This window comes from Phoenix dactylifera, chromosome 8 (assembly GCF_051530095.1).
Source record: "Phoenix dactylifera cultivar Ajwa chromosome 8, Ajwa_hap1_PhDact_Kaust_v1.1, whole genome shotgun sequence".
NCBI classification, from domain to species: domain Eukaryota; kingdom Viridiplantae; phylum Streptophyta; class Magnoliopsida; order Arecales; family Arecaceae; genus Phoenix; species Phoenix dactylifera.
In genome coordinates this window covers 3,089,842-3,116,603 of record NC_143197.1, presented here as the reverse complement: position 1 = coordinate 3,116,603, position 26,762 = coordinate 3,089,842, and the positions used below count along the sequence as shown (strand labels likewise).

The following is a 26,762-nucleotide window of genomic DNA, read 5'->3' as shown; positions in this document are numbered from 1 at the left end:
AAAACATTAGCAAGGTGGGGAAAAAAGACAGCATAGGATGAGGAGGTGCCTTAGAAGCTCATTTGGATAAAGTTATTTTCCTTACATAGCCGACAAGCTACACTACTTCCCAAGGGATTCCTCCAAAGTTACAGCTAAAAGAATTATGAATTTCCAACCATCAACAAGAAAAGGAAGGCCATCCAACATATGAATTTCCATTCAGCATGACCAAAAATGCAAGATAATAAGGATACAGTGTATAGAATGCTTGAAAAAAAATGTAGATAAATACAAAATATTGGATAATCTAAATTTAAGAATAAAAAACCTGTAATGCAATCTGGAGGCATCTGTCTCTATTAGAAGGCCTAAGCAAAATCAGATTCCAAACAGCACTGAGGCCTTGCGTAACTCGGTCACCACTTTGAAAGTCCTTTTCATGTCTCTCATTTTCAGGAGAGCATAAGCGCTCTAACAGCTTCAATACACCCTCCGGTAGGTAAGGCACTTCACCAAGCAATCTGCTCAAGGATTTATCCAAGGCTGGGAAAGTATCGTGAAGTGTTTCTGCCTATACATAAATTTTAAATTAAGAAAAGGATCAGATAATTTACATATGACTATATGAGACAAGAAGGATTTATACACACCACAGCAAGAAGAAATGTTTCATAAACTGATGTGGCCGTTCTAGATGAAAAAAAGTCCTGATCCTGCTCTGCCTCCCGATACAACCTGTATAGGACACGTAATGTCAACTCGTGCCCCTGAAGACATAAATAAAGTCAGGAAAATGCATCTCATAAACCAAAAATATTGATTAGCAGACTAATAATCACCTAACACTGCAACTACATACATGCATCTGATCAACAGCATGTAGGGTAAAAAAAGAAACCACATTTTGCAAGTGTCTAGACTTTAAATGATCAAAATACCCATATAAAATATAGCGAACATATCAGGAACTAATAACAAAAGTAACTCTGCATGCCAAGTTGCCAACTGTAAGAGGAAGTTTAGATTAAAAAAATTAGTTTTAAAATATGCAATTTCATACCAGGTCCAATCTAACACTCTATTCTTATACATTCCTAACTCAAAAATCAATTCTAATGGAACATTTATAAAAGGTTCCAAGTGCTGAAACTATCAAAAGATAGACACTACATTCAAGCAAAAACATGTAAGTGCACATAAAATTACTTGGAGAAATTACCTAATCAGCATCCAAAAATTCTGCTTATTTGCGGGTGCAAAAGCCTTAAAACTTCTCTAATTGCTTTGCAATATGCATCATGGTCATTTCAATATGCATCATGGTCATTTCAAGGCCCTTATTCATTACCTCCCTGCTTCCCGACAAGTTCAATTCTCAATATCTACTATATACAATAAGAACTCCCAAGCTAAAGATGAAACCAGGCTCCCAGGGAGTGAAGCCTCTTTTTATCTAATATTGTAATCTACTATATATAATGAGAACTCCTGAGCTAAAGATAAAGCCAGAGTCGCAGGGAGTGAAGCCTCCTTTATGATTAGGGCTGTAATTTTTATTAATCTAGGGGGCTCTGCATTTGGGACTCCCTCTGAGAGTGAGCATAGAGAAAAAGGCTTAAAATCAAAACTCTTGACTTGATGTAAAGCCGGACTCCTAGATGAAGCCTCACAAGGTTAGTAATTAAAAATCACAGGATGGGCCCAGCTATTTCTGCAGAGGAAACCACTCGCGCCATCCAAAAAAGAGGGGCCCATTCCTTTTAACCTGATATGGCTCTCTTTTCTCTCCCTCTTCTTCCCACGCCATGCTCCCTTTGAAAGGTGGATGTGCATAGCATGTTCTGTAAACTAGTATCTGTAAAAGGCACTTCCTGATATCCAGCCATTAATCCAAAAAATGTCTGGAGTTAACGAATTTGACCAGTGCCATCTTTACAGTATGAGTGTAAAAAGGAAATGGATAACCTGATATGGCTCATTTTCTCTCCCTCTTCTTCCCACGCCATGCTCCCTTTAAAAGGTGGATGTGTATAGCATGTCCTGTAAACTAGTGTCTGTAAAAGGCACTTCCTGATATCCAGCCATTAATCCAAAAAATGTCTGGAGTTAACGAATTTGACCAGTGCCATCTTGACAGTATGAGTGTAAAAAGGAAATGGATAACTTGTATATTCATAAAGCACCTTTTTTAGAACTTGTCCATATGCAGTTCAATATGTCATTTTAGTTTATGGAACAACCTACACAATGCAGCTAAATAAGATTGAAAAAATAATATATCTGTTCGTTAATGTCTTGTTACAACACTATAATTGTCAAACAGATCACAAGTCTACTGTATCACACTTTTACTAGCCCTTACCCTCCATGTTGAATAATCTAAATGCTGCATTTCTTATAATTACCTACCCTAAATAATGTTTCTCACTCGACACACATCAGCTCTCTGGTCTGCACCTAACAAGATATAATATCAAGTGCACTAGCCAGATAATTTGGCCCTCCATTAACTTACCCAAATAGGAAACAATCTCAAGAAAGATGTCCCTATACATCACATATACTATATTTTGAATTTTCAGCTGCAATTGAATGCAAACTCAACATTAGAAGGCAATGCAGCAGGCTGGAGTTCTGTCATACTTGAAAATTAAATAACCAGTAGATGATTTTGTTACTGTTTCCAAATACCCAAGAGCAATAGATTGATTTGTAAATACATACAAGAAAACTAAATATAACAGTAAAAATGAACCGCCAAGTTATACATTACCTCATGATTCATATAGTCAGACAGCACATGCTTTTGTAGAAGCCCCCATGTATCTAATTCTAAAGGGTACTGCAGCAAAACAAAAACTCATGAAGAAATGTAAATAACAAAGCAATGGCCGAAAAAAATAACACCAACTATGTGAAAGGGAAGAAAACAAATAAAATTGAGAAACTCCACCAATACAAGATAAAGGAAGCCGAACAATGTGCAAGCTGATTTGAAATAAATTGAGATACATGTATTTATCAATGAAACTGGAGGTTTCAATACAGCAGCCTCTGTGCATTGAGGATTTAGCACTGGATGCTCTATGCACAATCATAAAAAATGGTTGATACTCAAACATCAGCAGCAGCCAGATTGATCATTTGTATCAAAGTATTTAAATAGTGGAAGATAATATCCATACAAATTGATCAAAATAACAAACTGTTGTTATTAGGTCACTTGTAACTAGCTAAGTCTCATGCAGACCCAAGGCAGATTCAGGTTAGCCTAAACATTGCTTGTCCATGTCCCCCAATAAGCTGGGCCAGGGTTAGCTTGTCATTTGAAATCAAATTAGATGGACCTAGCTCAAGCCTGGTCCCACACCACTCTAGAAAAAGATCCTCGTATGGCCTGAGCATGGTATATTGATCAGGCTACATATGCAAGAACAAGCTCATCGTGTAACCATTAAAATGAACCACCGAAAAAAAACTTTGAAGACTTTACACATAAATAGCTTAGTGAATGGAGAAAGATGCTAAGATATGAAATTACCACCTTTTAGAAACAATGAACATTTTTAATATCTGAACCAAGATTTGCCATCTCGGTCAAGACCTTGCATACCATGTCCATATAGTGTCAATATGCCCGGTACAAGGGTCGGCTTGGCGTACCTAACCTCGGCGTCTTAGTACACCTCCCATACCAAGTTTCAGTTCAGTACTAGTACGGTATGATATACCCGGTATGGGTGGCAAGCACCGGTACGACAAACCTTAAATATAAACCACATAGAAACAAAATTTATGACCCAGCAGAGCCTTCAAAGACAACCATACCAGATCCAAAACTCAACAGCTATACTAAGCCAACTTCATTGATCAATGTCAATATACGACATGAAATTAGTCTAAGCATCAGCTCACCTCAACTTTACCAATCCCAGTAGATATGGAAAACAAAAGATTAATTCACTAAAGATAAGGTCACAGTTAATCTCTCTTTTCTCCATATTCCCTGGTTACAAAGGAGTTGAATTGAGCATTCTTAATATAAACATCAAAAACAGAAAAAGAACAAGCAATTTACCAAAATTTCAGTTAGCCAAAAAACATATCAGCTAAGTTTCCACGAATCAAAATTGGAAATAGTGATGGAAGCTTGCGAAGAACAAAAGGATTATTACCTCAACTCCCAAGTGAGAAAGCAGGGGAAAGTGGATTTGTGATCCACCAGATATTGCTATTTGCTTGTAAGCTTCAAGGATGCGCATGAATGCCACTTTTTGCAGATGATCTTTGTCTTCATCAGTAAGGTCGACATTAGTCACTGTCATCTTTGGTAGAATATATTGAGGAGCAGTAGTAACAGATGCTATACAAGGCAGCTGGCTTGCATCTGTTATGGCTGGTTGTGGACTCTGGGCTTCACAATCAGTTGTAGAAGCATCAAGCCGCATTGTGCTGACCAAATTAACAGCATGTCCTAGATTTGTTTCTTGCAGCTCGGCAGTAGAAGTATGAGAAGCATCCTGGGACTCTTGAATCTCATCAAAAGAACTGGTGGAATCCAAACCAGGTATTTTACTCTCTGTTGTTTCCATGTTTGCATATAATGGAACAGCTGTACCGTCTTTTTCTGTTACAAGTTCACTTGGCTCCACAGAAGCAGGCAAACTGGCAGATGTAGTTGCAATGACATCACCAACACTAGAGGGTGAGAAAGTTGCATCTGTTGTGGCTGTCATTTTCTCTTCATCTCCCTGCTGGATTTTCTGCAATTGCAAGGGAAGTTTGGAGCACCTTAAAACACAATCTGACAGTTCCAAAATCCAAAAGATATTAGAACAGATGCACTAGATATTTAGAGAACAGAGAGCTTACAGAAATATCATATGATGCTGAAGGTTGAATATTCAACAGTGACGCTAGCATTGGTAGAGAACTTGACAGTGAAAGAATATCTGAAGCAAGCACTGATGGCCGCAGAGCAGGCAGGCTATTACTAACAAAGCCAGAGGCATAACCCAAACCAGAAATTAATTCTTCCTTCCCATCTGCTTCAGGACAAGTTGGTGGAAGATGCTGCATATTAGCAATAACTACTTCCGCTAGCAAGTCACAAGTGATACTTGAAACAAGAATCTCTAGTGACCCAGCAGCTTTATCACCTTGGGCAACTAATGCACCAAACATGCTAACAAGTTGCTGTACAGGTCCAGAACTTCCATCCCTCGAAGTTGTAGAGCTAATCAAAGGCAGATTAATCTGGACTGAATCAGGACTTTTCTGAAGCGATTCATTGGTAACCTCTTTAGCCGCAACAGATGTTTGTCTAGCTCTTTTACTAGAAACAACATCATCTTGTGACAAATCACTGCACTCTTCATCCATATTTCTTTTACACCCAAGATCATTGTTTCGCTCATCACACTCTTGCAATGTTACCTTATCATCCTACAACAATTTCCAATCCATATTTAGATGAGGAGGGGGAAGGGGAAGGGTCTAAGTTACCAAAACGGAGAAGGGAATATACCTTAGGAGGTGACAACTCTTCTCTACGGACTACTATACCTCCAGAATTCTCCTTAAGCTTGACTGCTGGTTCTGCCAACTCACCAGCATTAATGGCTTTTAGAGCTTCAACCAAACGAGCACGCCACTGCAGAGATAAGAAGCAACATAGGCCCATTTCTCAAATCATGAAAATCCTTTCTGAGCTGAATTTACTTTAAAAAGAAAAGGACTTACATTGTGAGCAGCAGCTTAAACTATATTCATGATATGAACAAAGTTTAAATAAACCTGGTAGAAGCTAGACCTGAGCAAAGTAGGACACGCTGACCCAACCCGACTTTTAGCAAGCTTGGTCTGGGGTTTCCAGCCCAATGGGCCAAGCCAACCCCCATTTTTTTAAGCCCAAACAAAAAATTGGGCCAAGCTCAGGCTTCCAAATTTTAACCCCAAATTCTAGTATTTAAAAACTTTATATAAATTATATATAATCAAAAGACTAAAATTACAAAAATAAAGAATATAAAACCCAAACCCTAACTTAAACCCCCTTGCCCCCTCTTTGTTTCCTCTTCTAGCAACCACCCTTACCCCGCAAGCCACAGTCCAACCTCCTTGTTCCAGTCTTCCCTCTCCTCTCACTTTTGCGCTCCCACCTGGTTGTCGAAGCCGCATAAGTACCCAGACCTCTCTCTCTCTCCCTCCCCCATCCCTTTGATCCCTCTCTCTCATGCACCCCCTATAGCCACCAAAGCCTTTTGACCGATGGCTCAACTTGGATGGCCAAACCATCCCCTTTCTCCTCTATCCCCACATCCCCCATCCTTTTGATCCTTCCCCCTCCCTCTCTCTTGCCCCTCGATCTAGACCTTGAAGCTTGCTGGTCGAGCACAACCTGACCCAGGTTGTGCTAAACCCGATTAGCCGAATTAGCCCGGGCCAATTGGGTCAAACCCAAGCACGTTCCAACTTGGTTGGGCTTGGGCACCAATTTGTTGGATGGGATCAGGCCGAGCTCGGATTGGACTAGCTACTTGTGTGCCATCATAGAACATAGGCCCCACATGAACGTAGCTTAGCCACCCCAACAAATGCTCAGGTGCAATAGAAAAATAGACTTCAATTTTTTTAATAAAAATTTTAATTATTCACAATAACAAAATAAAATTCATAGTCAAAAGGAGAACTAAAATTAGATTACATTCCCATATCTTTTTAAGTTAAGAAAACTGAAGCACCACTTTGAAACAAAAGTACCATAGCATTGCTCAATTTTTCATCTAAACATTGTTTCAGGTAAAAAGTCCATATTGCAAGGAAAGGGTGGTAGAACTATTTAATTTATGACTATACTTGTTTGCCCATATCTAAGTTCCAAAATTTCATGCAGAATAAAATAATTAGTTGAAGCTACCATCATCATAGTAGAAGTTGAACTGATCTTGGAGTCTATTGAATAGTAAAGAAAGAAATGTATGAGTCACACAAAAGAAGCACTTTCTAAGGATGGATGCAAGTTGATAACCACTTAATGAAGCACAGAACAATAGTTGCCATTTGCCACATTAGTCAAGATACCTCTTGCTGTCCCCAAAGAACAAATACCCTACTTTAGGACGTTAGAACCGACCATCAATCTTCAGCTGCACTCTTATCACCTATTGTTTCTCAAAGAAGGAACATATTTAGAGCAGAAACTCATGCATTCGGCATCATCAGCAATGCTCAACAAAAGTCAAGATAGCACATCACTTAGCATCTTTGGTATTTGCCACCAATCTTTCACAATTTCTGGAGAGAGACAGTATAATTTCAGCCTGTTGAGTTGTAACTTTTCAATCAGGTTCTTTATTTTTTTTTCCTTTTTGGTTCAGAAATAGCCTCTATATGTGTCATCCTGTTTCTATGAGAAACGTAGTTCGAGTTCTAAATAGAATTAACAAACAGTGAGATCTTGCTAAGCACTCACATGTGCCGGCAGCACGCAATTACACATCTGAAAAGAAGAGAAGAATAAAAAACTAAACATGAGGGCCCAAGAATCAAATAAAGAAGCTGTAGGTCGTTTGGGAACATAAGGAAATAACATTAAAAAGGAATTGTCAACTATAGTTAGCATAATTAGAACAACACTGCATGTCTAACTTAAAAGAATCAAAGTAATAATACAAGTTTCAGATAAAAGGAAGGTAGAGGCCACACAAGAAAAGGCTTCCTATATCACAGAATGCTGTAATATCTGTAGTCCAAATAAATGAAATAGCAGATTGGTGACACCACATATCCCAGGCTATCAAACTTGAGCTACTCTTTATATATTTGTATCTTGCGCAGCTAAAATGTTCTTTATTGAAAGATGTCCACAGAAAAAATATACAAATAACATTGAAAACAAGGCAAAGGTGGTTGAGCCGTGACATTCAAAGACAAAATAAAAAAAAATTTAATAGAACAAACAAATAAGTCTATACAGATAGCATTAATGCCTACTTAAGATAAAAGAAATACCGGTTCAGCACTTGAATGTGTACATTTCAAACATGCCATAAAGGCATTCTTCAATGCATGGTGTGCATTTGGGACTTGCACTCCTTTGATCACAGAACTTGCTGGATCCAAACCAAGTAAAACTGGTAATATGCGTCCATAAAAGGAAGGCCTTTTCTCCGCGATAGCTGAGAGACTGGTACAGAACATTAAACCAACCCAAAAAATGGCAGAATAAAGAATACTACACAGAAACTAATACAAATACAAAATGACACAAAATGGAATAAGCAATGACTGAAATAAAATTTGCACATTCATTTCCATACAAATATAAAATGAGGGATCCTTGCACCCCTTAAATGCAAAGAACATTGAGATAGAATTTCAGTAAGATGAAACATATTCGTACTATCAAAGATTAGTTCGAATTATGTCATTACAGAAACTAAACCAAACAACTGAATGGAAATTTTGTGCAATTCACTGGTGCTATTGTCAGCAATTTAGGTAGTCAATTTAGGTAGTCAAATAAAAAAGTGGGACAACTTACACTAGCTAAAAATTAATAAAAGATATCAGCAAAATGGTGATCTACACTCCACAGATCAACTGCTTGTGGAATATTTGACTTTGCTAATGAAGATCGAGTCAAAACTCGTTGTTGTCAATCCTAATGTCATCCAGCTTTTAGTAAGGGTGTTTGCCAATGACTTGATTTTCAGAGACACTTCAAGGTAAAACTAGAAAGTTGGACAAGAACGTTCCTCATGACAACGTTAATGTTCTTTGATGCCTTAAAACCTTCTATATGCTGTTCCAGTTCATAGCAGTAGATACAATACATAAATGTAATAGGAAATAAATAAGAAGTAAGCTGATACATTATAAAATAAATAATAGGTGTGATGCGGGACAGTTGATTTAGAGAAGAAATTAAGTAGGGGAAGGAGGAGGGAGGAGTCTGGAGTCCACCAGATACTAAAGCGAAGTCTCGTTTTTAATCCCCAAAATATTCTGCTGAACAATAGATAAGGGGGTGCCATATATAGCCCCAATACAACTACCCATGATCCCCACAAATGAGATCATGTAACTACCCATGACCCAACAACATCATGGGTCACTACACTAGCTAAATACAATCAAACAAGCAAACAACTAATAAAATACGAAAATACATAAGAAATAAATGAAAATACGCAAGAAAATAAAACTAGGGTGGCCAAAGTGCTATGCACGCCGGCGACGCCTGTATACATGCTGGAAACGGTGGTTTGTGTCCCCACCAACTCCCCTCAGCGGAGAAGAGTTCGCCTCTGGCGAAACGGATGTCTGGTAATGCTCCAACAGGTCTGAAGCAAGTCGCTGGAGCTCATCTCTGCTAATCCAAGTATCATCTGACGGAGGTCGACCATGCCATCTGACCAGGTATCGCTGATAACCACCGTTCTGCGTACTAACAATCTGATCATCCAAAATCTGTTCCACTGTGTCTGTGATCTGCGGAGAAAAAGGTACAGGAGGCAAGGCAGGAGCAGGAGATATGTTCTCAAAATTGGATGTGCAGTCAGTGTCAGGCTCATTGAGCGGGTCTGTAGGAATAGTTGTCGGACCTCGGTAGGCAACTAAGTCTTCTACGTTAAAAACTGGATTAATCCCAAAATCACTTGGAATATCCACCACATATGCATTAGATCCAACCCGTTTCAGAATTTTGTATGGACCCATACTTCGGGCGTGCAATTTCCTAACGGCTCCTGGTGGAAACCGTTCAGGTCTGATTCTGATCATTACATCATCACCCGCTCGAAATTCTTGATAACGTCGACGTAAGTCAACGGCCGTTTTATATCTCACATTGTTGATTTCAATTTTTTTCTTAATCTCTTTATGTAAATTTTGCATGTGTTGCGCAAAGGATTCAGCGGTCTCAGAGATTCTATTGTTAGGGGCTACTGGGATAAGATCAACAGGTTTTCGCGGTACATAGCCTAAGACAATTTCAAAAGGGCTCAAGCCAGTGGTCCTGTTTACAGAGCTATTGTAGGCGAATTCAGCTATGGATAAAAGAAGATCCCAATTACCTGGGTGGTCACTTACCAAACATCGTAGAAGGTTTCCTAGACTGCGGTTGACCACCTCAGTTTGCCCGTCTGTCTGAGGGTGATAGGCTGTGGAATATTTAAGCTTAGTACCCATAAAGTTCCAGAGGGTCTTCCAAAAATAACTAACAAATTTGACATCTCTATCAGTCACTATCGAGGTTGGAAGCCCGTGGAGCCTAACGACCTCATCAAAGATAATCCTCGCAACTTTGGAGGCATCAGAAGTCTTGGAAGTGGGTAGAAAATGTGCCATCTTAGAGAACCGATCCACTACCACGAGAATGGAATCATGCTTACTTCTAGTCTTTGGCAATCCTAGCACGAAATCCATACTAATGTCCTGCCAAGGACGATCTGGGACAGGAAGGGGCGTATATAAACCAGTGTTTTGTTTGCGCTGTTTGGATAGTTGACAAGTACGACACTGACTAACAATTTTTGCAACATTCCGTTTTAAACTAGGCCAATAAAATCTTTGTTCGACCATATCAATGGTCTTATTTCTACCAAAATGGCCAGCTATTCCTCCCGCATGAAGTTCCCAAACAAGAAAATCTCTAAGGGATGTTTGAGGGATACATAGCTTGTTTCCTCGGAACAGAAAGGAATCAACCACAAGGTAATCACTATAGTCCCTGGTGCGACCATCTAAGACGCTTGCATAGATCTCAGCGAAGTCTGGACAAGTTGCATAATCGTCAATTATTCGTTCAAATCCAGTAACATTTATGCTTACCGACAAAAGTAATGCTACACGACGGCTTAAGGCATCAGCTGCTTTGTTGTCAATACCTGCTTTGTGACACAACACGAAGGTATATTCTTGAAGAAATTCAGCCCACTTTCCGTGTCGTGAATTCAATCGCTTTTGGGAATTTAAGTACCTCAAAGCTTCATGGTCGGAATATAATACGAATTCCTGAGGTAGCAAATAGTGACGCCAGTGACGCAGCGCTTGTACAACTGCATAAAATTCTTTGTCATAGGTGGAATATTTTCGTTTGGCATCATTCAGCTTTTCACTGAAGTATGCGACAGGATGCTTTTCTTGGCTTAAGACACCACCTATACCTATACCAGATGCATCACAAGAAACTTCGAAAACTTTAGTAAAATCTGGGAGGCGCATCACCGGGGCTTCAGTCATTCTAGTCTTGATCTCTTGGAATGCCCTTGAGGCCGCAATGGTCCAATGAAATTCACCTTTCCGGATACAATCCGTAATCGGTGCAGTGATCGTACTAAAATTCTTGATGAACCTTCTATAAAAGGTGGCTAGGCCGTGGAAGCTTCGCACCTCAAATAATGTAGTGGGTTCGGGCCATTCAAGAATAGCTTGGACCTTCTGTGGGTCTGCTGAAACACCCTCAGAAGAAACAACGAATCCTAAGAAGATTACACGATCAGTCATAAATGAACACTTCTTAAGATTCGCATATAGGCTTTCTTTTCTCAGTGAATCGCAAACCAAACGTAGGTGCTCAAGGTGTTGTTCCTTGTTTTTGCTGTAAATTAAGATATCGTCAAAGTAGACTACAAGGAATTTACCCATGAAAGGTCTTAGTACTTGTGTCATAATTCGCATAAATGTACTAGGTGCATTTGTTAATCCAAAGGGCATGACTAGCCACTCATATAACCCATCCTTGGTTTTGAAAGCTGTTTTCCATTCATCACCTGGGCGGATACGGATTTGGTGGTAACCACTCTTAAGGTCAATTTTGGAAAAGATAGTGGCACCTGCCATCATATCAAGCATGTCATCCAATCGTAGTATTGGAAACCGATATTTAACCGTTATCTTATTAATTGCCCTGCTATCCACACACATTCTCCAAGTGCCGTCTTTTTTGGGCGTTAGAAGCGCCGGCACCGCACACGGACTAAGACTTTCTCGGATGAACCCTTTTTGGAGTAGTTCATCAACTTGCCGTTTCAATTCAGCGTGTTCAATCGGATTTAGTCTATAATGAGGCAAGTTCGGGAGAGTCGCCCCTGGAACCAAGTCTATGGCGTGCTGAATGTCACGCATAGGGGGAAGCTCATCAGGAAGGTCCTCAGGAAAGAGATCCTTAAATTCTTCCAGAACATGATGAACTTCCTTCGGAAAATCTATGTGAACATCAGGAACAACTTCTTTGGACACTAACACAATGACTATGGATCCTTGGGTTGCTGCTTTCTCGAATTCCTTAGGACTAATGATTTGAAGGCGCTTTTCAACCTTCACATCCTTCTTTCCAGCAATAGAAGGTCTAGGCGGTAGAGGGTTTAGTCGAATTTTCTTTCCTTGGTGAACAAAAGAACAGGAATTGGATTTGCCATAAATAGTCACATCCAAATCATAAAGCCACGGTCTACCAAGGATGATGTGTCCGACGTCCATGGGAATAACATCACACCAGACCTTATCATTATATTCAGAAAAGTTGATTTGGACGAGGCAACGCTCAGTGACTGGTATAGCGGTTTTATCCACCCAAGACACATTATAGGGGTTAGGGTGAGGCACTGTCTTTAACTGTAGCTTCTTGACAGTTCTTGTGGATACAACATTGACACAACTCCCACTGTCGATGATAACCTTACAGCTATGTTCGCCACATTTGATATAGGTGTGAAATATGGATCGACGCCTCCAGTCATCATCTTCTCGCTTTGGTTGTGTAAGGACACACCTGACTACACCTAAAGGAGTGGAACCCTCAAGTGAGTCCGGTTCCTCACCTTCATCTGACTCTTCAGGGTCTATCTCTGGTTCATGGACCAACTCATTCTCTTCATCATTTCTATCTTCTTCGATGACCAATGTTTTCTTAGTGGGACATTGACTAGCTCTATGCCCAAAACCAAAACATCTGTAACACTGATCTCGAGAAATTTTGGGTGGTTCACTTAAAATTCCCTTACTCTTTTGATCATTAATTTTTGGGGACTCGGTCGCTTGATTTCTGACATTGGGCTTACTCCAAGTATTAATCTGACTACCGTGGGTGTTCTTATAATTGGTCTCCTTAAGATCGAATCGCCTAAAGGTTGTCTTATTAGTATAACGCTCAATGTCTTGGACGAGTTGATAGGCATGTTCTAATGAATTGACCTCGCGTAAAATAAGCTCTTTTTGTAGATCATCTCGTAATCCGGACCTAAACCTAGAAAGGGTCAATTCCACACTCTCGCGTGCATCACATCGCATGAAGAACTCATCAAAGCGAGCGATGTACTCAGACACAGGTTTGTTTCCTTGAATCAAGCGTTGCCACTGATCTAACAGGCGACTCTTATAGGATGTTGGGAGATATTTTTCTTTTAACTTCTCCTTCATTTCATCCCAATGTACCACAGGGGGTTGTCTAGCTCTAGCAAGCATATTTTCTATTGTGTTCCAATGTAATTTTGCAGGACCAATGAGCTTCATTTTTGCAAAACGAACTCTGCGATCGTCAGACAAGCTATACCATTCAAAGTAATGGTCCATATCAGCGAGCCAATCGATGAAGACTTTTGGGTCAAGACGACCATCATAACTTGGTGCATCGATCTTAATACTGCGCATTACATGCTCATCTGGTGTCTCACGTGCTCTTAGATAGTCCCTTTGGTGTTGTGGCCCAAAGCCTCTGGGGCGGGACGGTTCAATCTCACCAAGTTCAGATTCTCCATCGTTGTGAGTAACTTGGAGGTTGGTGATTGAATTTTCAGCTATAGTCAAGCGAGTATTCAGCCTAGTTTCAAGGTCAGTGATTCTTGCTCCTAATCTGGTTTCTAATGCTGCTATGGCATCTAATACCTGTTGGTTTGGGTTGGTCGACATCTCATGTGAGTAAGATGTACCGCTGCGAGTTGTCATACTCTAGAATTCAAAATTCCTAGATATATAATTAACATTCAGAATAAAATCAACGATGTTGAATAAAAGACGACTTTTGACGTAGTCTCGGTTACCTTCGAATTAGCACAGGTGATAACAAAATATCAGGACCTTAGGTACTGCTAACCTTGGTTTGGATCATGCAAAATCTTTGCAGGTTAATCTAATGAAAGTGGGGTCCTTCAAATTGATTTGGGTTTCACCAGATTCAAGTAAAATTTCCTAGTTGCCTTTCGAGGATTTGAAAATAATTTGTAAGGCTCAATATGTGTTTTCAAGGGGCATAGGCTTTTATAAAAGTAAGGTCCTATCTCAAACCAACAACATGAAGTGAAACAATAATAATCTAAAGATAAGCTAGTTTATAGGGAAAGGCTGAAAAATAATTATTTAAAGAAAAGATACGACCTCTTCTTGCAGATCTGAATCAGTGGATGAGTTTGGATGGCAAAGTGTAGGATGCAGAACCGGAACCCGACGATTTGTAGAAAATGCTGCTGGAAGATGGCTGACTGCAGCGTCGTTGTAAAAGTCCAACTCACGGCTGGGTCTGGATCCAGATGCAGGGCCTGAAAGCGAAGCCCGCAAAACACTGGGCCAGAAGATCAGCTCGGCCCGCGTGACAACAGGCCGAACACAGGCCGGCCCACTCGTCCGAAAAGCAAAGACTAGAGGGGACCCGAAGCTTCTGGATGGCTTCGGATCCCGCTGTGCGTCGTTGGGTGAGGAGCTTCTGATACCAAGGAGCTGAGGGTGACACCGGTGGAAGAAGAGAGGGGAGATCTCCGTTTTGGGGAGCGAAGGAAGCGACGAGGGCGGACGATGGAGTCGGCAACGGAGGTGGAGGTGGTGGCGCGGGGAAAGAGATGGGATGGAGGTTTCGGTGAGATGGGAGGGAGAAGGGATGGGAGAACTCGAGGGTTGGAGAAAGAGTGGGAAAGAATAGAAGAAGAAGGGGAAGGAGCGATATCGGAGGTGGATCCCTCGTTCTGGGGAGCGAGGGGGTCGGCGAAGGCGGAGGATGGAGTCGGCAGCGGAAGTCGGAGGTGGCGGCACAGAAGAAGAAGGGGTCTTGGTGAGATGAAAGGGAGAAAAAGAAAGGGGTTTAGGGTTTAGTGAGCCGAGAGGGAGAGGAAGAGTCGACTGAGGGAAGAAGAAAATGGGAAGACTCAAGGTCGGTGGAGGGTGGAGGAAACGGAAAAGATGAAAGAGGGGGAAAGGGGAGGGTGGCGGTGTGATTGAATCAGCGGTGCGTGCGGTCGCTGAGGTGAGCTGCGGCGGCGAGCGATGGTCCGACAACAAGGAGGAGAGACGGCTCGGTGGCAGCAAAGAGCGGCGACAGTGGCGGTGGAGGCGTGACAGTGAGGCGTCGACGGCGGCGGTGGTGGCGGAACCCTAGATCTGGGTTCTTCTCCGTCGAACGACAGGTACGGTCTTCCTTTTTTTTTTTTTTTTTTTTTTTTTTGAACAGCACGTGCAAGTCACGTGCTGCGTCTGGGGTGGTCACGTGTGAAGTCACGTGCGAGGCTCACGTGAGGGTCATGTGACCTCTTTTTTTTTTTTTTTTTTTTTTTTTTTGGGGCGGATCCGGCTAATGAACTGGTAACGGGTGAGGGACTTACCCGTTAACTGGTGTTTCTGCAACCTCCCGACGGTTTCGGGAGGTGGTACCGGGCTCTGCGGCTACAGTTGCTGGCAGTTCCCGGCGGTCGATCGTGGCGAAGTCCACGCTAGCAGTGCAGAGGAGGGAGATCTCAGTGGTCTGTGGTGGTGGCCGGCGACCGGTCACCTGCTCCGGCACTGGGTTCCCTCGCAGGAATGTCTCCTGTCTCTCTTCGTGTGCGCGGTGGCCAGCAGACGCTTCGGCGGGTCCGAGGGACAGGTCTGAAAGAAGGGCAGCGATGCTCCTCTTCTTTTTGACAGAAGGAGTCACCCGTGGTCCGTCAGCTCGCTCCGGCGTCCGGGGTCGGGTTACCGCGTAGATTTCGTGTGCCCACCGGAATCCTGGGATCCGGCGATGCTCTGCCATACACTTGGTAGATTTCTGTGGGATTTTCGGGACAGAGGAGACAACAAAAGTTTTTTTTTTTTTTTTTTTTTTTTGCAGACTGTCCCACTGCGGCCCAGAAAATGGCAGTGAAGAAAAGGAAGGGAAAGGATCACGGATCGGGGCGTTGGCACAGAGGCAAAGCCCAACAGTGCTCTGATACCAAACTGATGCGGGACAGTTGATTTAGAGAAGAAATTAAGTAGGGGAAGGAGGAGGGAGGAGTCTGGAGTCCACCAGATACTAAAGCGAAGTCTCGTTTTTAATCCCCAAAATATTCTGCTGAACAATAGATAAGGGGGTGCCATATATAGCCCCAATACAACTACCCATGATCCCCACAAATGAGATCATGTAACTACCCATGACCCAACAACATCATGGGTCACTACACTAGCTAAATACAATCAAACAAGCAAACAACTAATAAAATACGAAAATACATAAGAAATAAATGAAAATACGCAAGAAAATAAAACTAGGGTGGCCAAAGTGCTATGCACGCCGGCGACGCCTGTATACATGCTGGAAACGGTGGTTTGTGTCCCCACCAAGGTGAACTGATGCATTTGCTACTGGGGTAGCCATTAATTGTTTTCATTTGTTTTTCTTAGTTCTGCGGTCTTTGTACTCTGTGAGCTATAAATGTTTACTGATAAGTATTTGTCTATCATTACATAGACTAAGGAATTAAGGGTTGTGGTATGCTTGCTAAAATTGAAAAAATAAACAAGAAACAGAAAAAAGCAAGGTAGGATTAAGAAAAAAAACCTACCTATTTATGAGCACAATAACTATGGAGTTACTAAGTGATTTCACTTGCGGGAACCTAAGTTGGTCGAGCAACAATCGCAAGCTCTGACTGGCTTCCATAGCTAGATCTCCAACATTAAGCAAAGGATGGCCTCCTCTTAACCATGATATATTGAATCCCATCCCTATCATAAGATCAGCACATCAATATAATGTTAAGCATCAATTGTGTACACAGCAAAATAGGCTCACTGGTAGCTTCAAAGTGATTGGAAAAACTTCCATTACAAGTTGAAAGCAAATAATTCGTCTCTACCTTCACAAGCTTCATGGGGTGGATCAGAGGAAACATCAGGATCCGGTGTATAAAGTAGAATTATTGCTTCAATAAACTTTACCGCAAGCAATCTAACACCATCACTCCCAGGCTGGCAAAGAAGTTTAATATTACATGTTGCAGCAAGCAAATCAAAGGAAGAGAGACAGAGAAGAGAGAGAGATCAAAGAACACAATGTGGCAATCATGATCAAAAACAAAAGTTACCTGGACTGCTATTGGCAATACTGCATTTTTGTACTTTAGCATCCATGCCCATGACGATTTTAATGAATCGTCTAAATCACTTGAGCATAAACCCTGAATTGGAAGAAGCAGAAGATGATAAATGAAAAGTTGCTCCATGCAATAAAGAGCAATTTCACATCTGATTGTTTTGAGAAAACCATAGAATGACTAACTACTATATGTTTCCAATCATAGTATACTATATGGTGTTCAGCTCGATTTCTGTTTGTGGAAGTCGAAAGGCATTTATCATCCAGTCAATTCAATTGATAAATTTACCGGTTATTGAATCCTTTTTTTGTCTGAAATGAAAATTTCTGTATAGGCTGCCACTCCCACTCCCTCTCTTGATTCAAATTCTCACTTCCTCTCCTGCACCTGATTACAAATGCTTCCTTCTTCTCCTATATCTACTGTGTATTACCAAAACCAGTATTCCATCAAATCAATATTAGTTCCATAATGCCCATACAGTTTATTGTTTTTGTCGTTTTTCTTAGTCATATATCCTGTATAGCTTATCTCTTCTAACATCACTTTCAGCACTAAAGTTTCTCCTTTCCATTATACCATCATCCTTACCACAGAGCCTTTACATCAATATGCAAGGGAAGTAATTAATCCACTTCTTGAACAATGCATATGTACATCTAACAACTGTGAGCTAGATTAAAGAAGAAGCTATATAAGCATCATCTTGAGCCATAAAGCAGACTTTCTCTCCATCTCAGCAGCCTCCTTTTAGTGTCATCTCTTCTACCTTCACTTGCAGCATTAGAGATTCTTTCCCTTATCTATTATTTTTGATTTCCCATTAAAAATGGCAACCTTACATCCATCAATACCTACAAAAGCCAATTTCTTCATTACTCTAGCTCCACTACAGTATCATCAAACCCTTTACAAGACCAAATTGGAACACCAAATCAATCTCCATAAATATTGCTTATACAAGAACAAATTTGAGTTTTAGAATTAACGGTAATGGTTTGAAACCCTATTTTATTCCATTGAATTATCAAGCTGTTGTCCCTCAAGACCCCCCTTTTTTTCTCTGGCACAATAAGCTGATCGTCTGTTATTACTGATATGCCTTTCCCCAATCTTGGCACCCACCAACCATACAATTCCCACACTGTATGCATATTAAAAGTGAGTTTTCACACTTAAACATAAAAATTCCATCTCTTAGCAGTAAACTCCATATATTTATTGTGGTACGTAGATGGGATGAAACCTGCAAGTCTTGGTTCAAATTACTGTCCTTCGTGTGAATAGTATGTTAACTTAAGACAAAATTGTACCATGATGCTCACCAGATACGCTGTTATGATCTTTCTTGATATTCACAAAATGTGACTTTTTGTTATGGTTTCCTATAAAATACTATCAGTCATTCTGACAAATAGTCAATGACATGATAATTAATGACTAAATCTCCCATACAGAAGCATATAAGGTTAAATTAATAATATTGCAAATGGAAATCAAATAAATATGAATAAGGTAGAAAAAGAAGAAATGACCCTGACAATTTGAAGAATTCTTAGTAATATGGATGTAAAAAATCAAAAATGTGGGACTTGCCTGAATTACCACCTTTTCTAACACATTTCGAAACAAATAAGTTCCTGTAATAATAGCTTGTCGAGCAACTGCAGGTGTTGAATCCTTTAAAAAGTAAATTAAACTAGGAATCATTTCAGGTAAAAGCTCCATATGCTTCATTCCAATATCACCAATCATCCTACATTAGAAGCACCATCAAAGACCATTTACAAATTTTGAAACAATAATAAATCGATGCATGCTGAGATAAAAGAGGAAACAAATAAAATTAAAAAATAGAAGGTTAGAATCTTCAAGAACTAGAAGTTAATGATAAAAGAATCTTTTCAATAGATCATGGTTTAATAGCATGCAAATATGCTAACACTAGAAGGACACTTAAAATTAAGGTTCCATGCCCACTTCAGAATCATGTTGGATACTTGTTCCCATGACCTCTTCCAAAGTATTTCCTTATTCTATATTTTTTTCAAAGATCCGTTTCCCCATACCAAAACCAGAATCCACTCTCGCAACTGCTTCTAATTCAGGTAACTAAGAGAACACTTGCAATTTTACATGGGAAACAAGAAACAAAAATCTTATAACAAAGTTGAAGTCAGGTGAATTGCAGGTAATATAAGGTCCTAAACCAAATAGATAACAGAAGGCTTCAGATTTCTGAAAAATAATATAATTTAATGATTAAAGAATATCTTTCCCACACCTGATATGTGTAAGAAGCATATGCAGTACAAATTTACACATATATAGTCTACCATTCTCATGGACCTAGTTTATTACAGAAAAAAACATAAGCCATGATGTCTTCATACAAGAAAAATTGCGGTGATCCACCCCTGCAGTCAATGATAACCAAAGCATTCAAGTCCTAGCTGGATGGTCAGGCATCCCACCATCCCAAGTGTCAAGACAGGGCATCATCTCGAGTATCAGAATAGGATCAAGACGGGATGAGGACCTAATGCAAGCAAGCCTGCATGAAAATATGGAATTCGAGGAAGCCAGAAATAACTATTGGCCTCAGGTCAACCCCTTGAGAGTCTTCAGCCTCTCGCCTGCAACCTCTCCGGAGAATATTCGAAGCTTCCGACCTCGCACCAGTCACCTTTCACGAGATCACAGTCTTGCACCATGGCAAGCAAGGAATTGAGGAACTTTAGAAGCTTTATTACTAAGTTCTTGATGTCAAAAAAGTACAATTAGGATCTATTTATAGGATATAGGTTAGCCCTTATACGAGTTCTAATCAAAGAAGAGAAGTCCTAAAACAATTATATCTAGGACCTATTTCTAGCGCATAGGTCAACCCTTATGCTAATTCTAATTTAAAAAATCCTAAAGCAATCCTAAAAAGAAAAAGAGTCCTTAAAGAGGCTTATTTATAGGGTTCTCTGTTCAAATTCAAATTTATTTCCTTTTTCCTTCCTCTTCCATGTTGCATCATCTCCCCCTAGCTCAGATAATTTGGCTCCTGACAAATGCCTTGCCATATATTCTTCATAGAGGTCTAGGCTAAGCCTCTGCAGGTCTCTTGGCTTCTTTATTTTGGGCTGTGAATAGGACAAGAACAGACACCTCTTCTTCCTCATCAGAGATTAATTGATCAATTGAAGCCGTAGGTTCAGCAAACTATTCAATGGGTTCCTCTTCGGGAAAGTCACCGGCTACTCCATAGATAGGCTCCTCCATACCCCAATAGTTCATATTATGAGTAAAGTAGCCCTGCTTGTGGCATCTGAACATCAAACTTGATCCATATAATTCTTGAATAGTGATACACAGGGCCTCCCTTTCTCCTTGCCCAGTGCTTGGGGTAGTGTTATAGAAGTAAGATGAACATGCATTCGAGCAATGATGCTCAACAACTAGTCGACCCCCTCTGGTTTTGAGAGCTCAACATCTAGCCCACAGGGCAGTAACCTTCTTTAATTGCAAAGCTTGATGGAAGGCCTCATTAAGGGCCTCTAGTCAATACAATGATAGCTTAGCTTTTATGTCGACCTGTAGACCATGTTGGTATCTGTCATACGATGTTCGTCATGGCCAGCAATTCCAGACCTTGCAGTCAATTCATTGAACTGCTCGATGTATTCGATGACAATCATAATACCTTACTTCAGTGTACAAGCCTTTCATAAATTTGCTTGTGATAATTATGGGCAATGTACTTTTCTTACACTTTCCTATGAATCGCCTCCCAAGTGTTAACGGGTTCAGCATAAGCACAAGCATGATCTTCGACTGTTTTCCACCAAATTCTGGTTTCGCTTTTGAGATTTTTTTGCAAATCAACACTTCTTGGTCCATTTACTTCCATGGATGTAAGGCAATCAATGAAAGAGTCCAGATTAAGTTTGCGTAAAGTTGCCTACCTTGAACCAAACCCTTCTGTAGATATTTTCATCGGTCACAAACTCTTGGTTGGGCAGAACCTCTTAAATTTCATCCTGGCATTTACTTTTCTAATAGGAAAGCATGTCGATCTTCCACTCCTCATTGGCCACTCTGTCTATAAATTCTCTCACCCAAAATTTGAGGTCCATGCTAGTCATTTTTTATCAGATATCCTAACAAAGTAATTTGCCTACCTTGAGCCGAACCCTTCTATAGATATTTTCATCAAGGTCACAAACTCTTGGTTGGGCAGAACCTCTTCAATTTCATCCTGGCATTTACTTTTCTAATAGGAAAGCATGTCAATCTTCCACTCCTCATTGGTGTCTCTGCCATAAGTTCTCTCACCCAAACTTTGAGGTCCATGCTAGTCAATTTTTATCAGATATCCTAACATAGTAACATAAATACTCATGAGAATTGTTTCCAGGTCAATCACTTTTTTCCATTACCATTGTTGTCAAGTTTATCATATTTCATCATATTACAGTTGCCCGACTTAGGATCCCTCAAGCGGGTATGAAACCAAATGAACAGGACCCTACGATTTGCTAAATCCCCACTTTTTATCTTCAACTACTACTACCTAAAAAGGAGAAAAAGAACAGACTTTTATACCAAGAAAGTTCAATATATCGATAAAGCCTCTTAAAGTGCCCTTTTTTTATCAACAAAATTCTTCTTTTTTACTCAATTCCATAATTGTGGGCTGACAGGATGTTGAAAGATCGAATTCCCCTCCTTTTTCTTTATTCTTGAAACCTGCATTGCATGACCACGACCAGAAACAAAAAGAAACAAAGAAAAGGGAAGGATTTTTGCGATGCAAGAAACAGTGTACTTTGCACTTGCAACCTTAATGGACTTTCTTGATCACATTATATCATCCTTTTCGCTCTCCTGGTGTCAAAATCTCCCCCTTCTTTATTTCTAAAAATCCCGGCTTAATAACATTGAAAGAGGGTTCAAGAAATCGCCAAAACGATGGAAGAAAAGGTGAAACGAGACAGAACGGAGCAGACTTACTCGGCAAGGAGCTTCCGCACGGGGCTGGCGCGGTCGGCCTGGAGTTCCGCGAGTCGGGGCGCGAAGTCGGGCAGCAGAGACGGGTCCCGGTGCAAGAGAACCTCCTTCAACTGCCGCAACCACCGCAGCTTCGCCGGAATCTCTCCGGAAGACCTCGCCGAGTTGAGAAGACTCACCGCGGTCTCCGCCCAATCCGCCGCCATCATCCCCACCATCGCCGCCCCCCAAAAAAACCCTAGGTCCGGCCGATCCGGCGAAAGAAATCCCACATAACTCACGGAGAGATATATGTGTGTGTGTATATATATATATATATATAGAGAGAGAGAGAGAGAGAGAGAGAGAGCGGGGTATGGTCCGCCGCCGGTGACCGCAAGAGGAGTTCGCTGGAGCTCGATCGGAACCGGAGACGAGATTTAAAGAGCGGGGGAGGGAGGGCTTGGAGAAAATTCGTTCAGGGTCCGCTGAGGATTTAATGGGGTGTATTCCGGTGTTCCACAGGTTCTTGATAAACTGAAACGTTTATTGTACGTGGCGTGCTTATATTGGTTATAAGTACACAAGGGAGACAACGACCAATGGAAATTAGTTGGCTTGGTTTAAGGGGAGGTGCTGAGGGTTATTTTACAGGAGGTTCCGTTTGGGTGAGAGAGCGTCTTTTTGTGCGACCGTCGTGAATCGTAGACGGCGAGCCCCAATTGCCAGGATCCGAGGGCAAAGATTCTGGAAATCCTTGTCTAGAAAAGACCAGCATTCCTAGTTACAAAATTTAAAATACATTAATTGGCACCTCCAGAGTCACTCACTAATTTGAGTGATTAGTTGCCATGGCCAATTCATAATCTTTGAGAAACAATAGAGACAATCATTTTAATTAATGCCCTCCAGAGAATATTTTTATTAATCTTTATTTTTGAAATTTTAAGTGTCATATTGTTGTGTCCATTTCTCATTCATTCATGAACAAAGATTGGTTCGACCACTTTTAGCATATTAAAATTAATTCCAGTGGAAATTATACTCCTTGATCATCTTTTAGAAATTTTAGCAGGCATGTTCCGTTGATCTTGTACAGGTTAAAAAAGGCACTGTGGTAAAGCCAAGGGTTTATTTTGCTATCTCAAAATGCTTCAAGCTTTTAAAGATTACTGGCTTAAAGCGTTTTTTTGGATAATTGGGCTGAAATAGGTTCATGGGTTAGCGGGTCTTCTTCTTTTTTTTTCTTCTTATGGGATTCGAGCCGGCCCACTCCAAAATTACATCGGGGTATTTAGGAATATAGACCCAACTCAGCCCATATTTCTATAATTTTGTTAGTTGTACTAGGCCATCCAACGAAAACTCAATCATCCAAATAGGTCCTCAATTGAATTAACTTCTTTGACTCAAGCCAAAAATAGCTAAATTGGACCTATATGGCACATAGTATTCGCAGCCCAGGATGAGGCCCAAAGATTTGAGTCATGGCTCATCCACAATCAAAAAGCCTAGCCAAGGCCATTAACACCAAGTTAGTTGAAACATTGCTATCATCCGCAAACTCTATACAATTTATGTTCGTCCGATCTCGATACTGACTAATATATCGAACATGCAATACACGTGTCTTTTATAAAAAAGGAAACATTTGATGAATGACTTTTGTACCGAGGACCATTTTGTTTAGAATATCTTTGCTAGATTTACTCCTGATGTAATATAATTTGCTTCTTCTCCTCTTTTTTTTTTCTCCATTTTATGAGTTTTTATAGAGGGCTATATTTTTTAAAAGAACAAAAGATGTGAAAATAGGAGGAAAAGGAGAGGTGCAGGTGTACACTTGCTAAGAAGTGTTGCAGCGAGGGAAGATGAAAACATTGGGGATGGAGATGCCTCAAACCCAATGTGAGTGGTATGTAATCCCAGCCGTAGCAAGATAAGGTAAGAATCAAGCACCCCATAATCGCTACCTAATCGAATCAAGGAAGCATTGCAAATTAAGTTATTCAAGCGTGCAAATGGGCTCGTCATGCTCCACTTGAATGATCCCACTTTTGCTAGATTAATTTCTCCTCCATGCTTCTTATCTTTTAGATTTTACATGGGAACAAGTTAGAGCGCATGACCGTTCGAGGAACCTAGATGGGCAAGTACTTTGCTTCATAAGTCCAAACTCACGGACTGATTTTGTTCTAGCTGAAAACCGAACCTAAATAAGCGGAAGATATATATCTTCCAAGTTCAAACCTAATCCAATTGCACCAGAAAAGGCCTTGATTAATCTCAAGAAAATATCAGTTCATACATTCAAATGAATCAAACCTAGAAAGGGACCTTACTCAACCCAATTTGACAAGTCAATATGGGAATATATAGTTATACCATCCAATGGTTTAGATCCAAATCAAGCTCAATCCAGAGACCCAACCTGACCCATTTGTAGCCCATGGTCAATAGAATGCATGATCAAAGCTTCAAGGTGCTTGTAATTGGAGACCACATGTGGCTGCCTAGAGCACCACACCAATGTGCTCGTCAACCTTTGGATTTCAGTGAGGTTGTCATTTTAAACCACCGATCTCCATAAAGCCGTGAAGACCTTTTGGGCCGCCCGGGGTCGGCAGCCAGCGGGCCTCTTAACTGCACGAATAAAAAGACAGAGGACCCCACAAGAATACCCACGGAGATAAAAATTAAGTTTGGCGGCGAATCCTAAGCAATTTATTATTGCCCTTGCTCCTCCGTTTTCCAACCATGCGTTTCAGTGCTACTGTATCTCCTCTTCTTCTTCTTCTTCTTCTTCTTCTTCTTCTTCTTCTTCTTCTTCTTCTTCTTCTTCTTCTTCTTCTCCTTTCTTTTTCTTTTTCTTTTTTTTTTTTTTAGCTAAAGCGGTCATTTCATACAACACGGGTACGAATACACCCTAAGAAGTCAGAATACAAAATGTCCCGAAGTGCGCCGGGCATCTCTCTCGCCCCAGCCCATAGGGTGCCTCCTGAGTGGCTCGCTACATACGCAGCCACCCAGTCGGCTGCCCCATTGGCCTCACGATATACATGCCTGGCCTGAAATGTAACCCCCTCTCCCACCATCGTCCAAATGTCGCGAAGCAAAGGATGAACACATCCATGACTACCCAGGCTCCTACGGATCCAGCTGATCACCGTGACCGAATCACCCTCCACAACTTTAAAAGAAAGCACACAACCAACGCTTAAAGCTTTCATGAGATGCATAATTATAGCATGACCTGCAGTGGGAAAGTAGCAGCTTACTAAAATGGAAGGTAGTCCTACCTACCCACAAGAAAATGTTTGCACAGCTCACATAAAAGTGATGGTGTGGTGTGGGAGAAGTCTTTTTGTTCCCACTGCTTCTTGTGTTTTCATTTGAATCCATCAAGAGTAATCTTAGGTATAGTGGCAAAGCAGCTGATGAGTTGGTGTGATCTAATATTATTTGATATCCAAAGTTGTCGATTACATAATTAACTTCTCTAGTTTGAATTATATGGGGGGAGACCTTTCTCTGCCTACATTATCAAAGATTTGTTATTCAAGGCCTGAATTAGGTATGCGCGAGCCGAACTCGCATCATAGGGCCGACATTTGTCTTAGAATATATTTGACATGCAAAATTAAATCATCCAATCATTGAAATCTAAAAGCATCATCGAAGTCTGAAAACAACATATTGGAAACCTCTTGCATTGACACCTCACCTAACTTATACTGTATTAGATAAACTAGACTAAAATATTTTCCTCGCATGTCACCAATTAGATGATCCACTCCTCAAAATAATAGAGGAAAACAGTCCTATAATCAACTGCAATCGTACCAATAACAGATTGACAGAACATCTACTACATAATAACTAGAGACAGTCTTTCGATGCCTTTTTAATGGCTTCAGCTTATGAGGTCATTCTAGTTGAAAAGTTTTTGATAACTTTACCTAACAAATATATATTATAGAACTAGGACTACTCAAAAGAAAAAAGAAAAAAAAGGAAAAACAAAGCCACTATCAACTGCCACCATTTGAAAGGTGAAAAGAAGAACCATCACATGTAAGAATTGCCAGTCAAGATTGGAATACTCATGGTCAAGTGAAGTATATATTTTGAGTAAAAGAAGCCCATGTCATCTCTCCCTATTTATACAGGACCCTCATTGGTTTATGACCAAGACCAGAAAGAAAGAGGTGCATAGTTCAAACCACGCTCCTTGACAGACATTCAAAGAAGAGGTTTACAAAGGCAACTTTTTTTCCTCTCTACCCATCCTCCTTTTTATCAGAACAACTCAAATCATGAGACAAACACGGGCTATACTCCCCAGTTCCTCGTCAAACAAAACCATCTCATATAGCCTCGAGCTTCATGCTTTATTTGATTGTCAAAATTTTCATAATTAATTCTGTGTTCGCTTAACCTAGAACCATCTTTTTTAAAAAAAAAAAACAAAAGAGA

The 26,762-nt window shown here is 40.6% G+C and overlaps 1 protein-coding gene across 4 annotated transcripts in view; it reads right to left on the bottom strand.

Annotated features, from left to right (window-relative positions):
* The window catches only part of ESP4 (HEAT repeat-containing protein), a 33,352-nt gene extending 10,560 nt beyond the window's left edge, over window positions 1–22,792 (bottom strand). For 2 of the 4 annotated variants that reach the window (XM_017843402.5, XM_088702390.2), the window contains exons 1-12: window positions 22,311–22,661; window positions 18,906–19,065; window positions 17,298–17,390; window positions 17,070–17,181; window positions 16,776–16,938; window positions 7,996–8,170; window positions 5,510–5,635; window positions 4,855–5,427; window positions 4,158–4,745; window positions 2,756–2,824; window positions 633–749; window positions 311–553 (exon numbers count right to left, since the gene is read on the bottom strand). In XM_017843402.5, coding sequence (XP_017698891.4) covers window positions 311–553; window positions 633–749; window positions 2,756–2,824; window positions 4,158–4,745; window positions 4,855–5,427; window positions 5,510–5,635; window positions 7,996–8,170; window positions 16,776–16,938; window positions 17,070–17,181; window positions 17,298–17,390; window positions 18,906–19,065; window positions 22,311–22,525 — 2,634 coding nt within the window. In that variant the 5' untranslated portion in view covers window positions 22,526–22,661. Of the gene's footprint in view, window positions 1–310; window positions 554–632; window positions 750–2,755; window positions 2,825–4,157; window positions 4,746–4,854; window positions 5,428–5,509; window positions 5,636–7,995; window positions 8,171–16,775; window positions 16,939–17,069; window positions 17,182–17,297; window positions 17,391–18,905; window positions 19,066–22,310 lie in introns of all 4 variants that reach the window. The other 2 variants (XM_039124290.3, XM_026805198.4) reach the window with 2 other exon arrangements.
* Window positions 22,793–26,762: the final 3,970 nt, after the last annotated feature.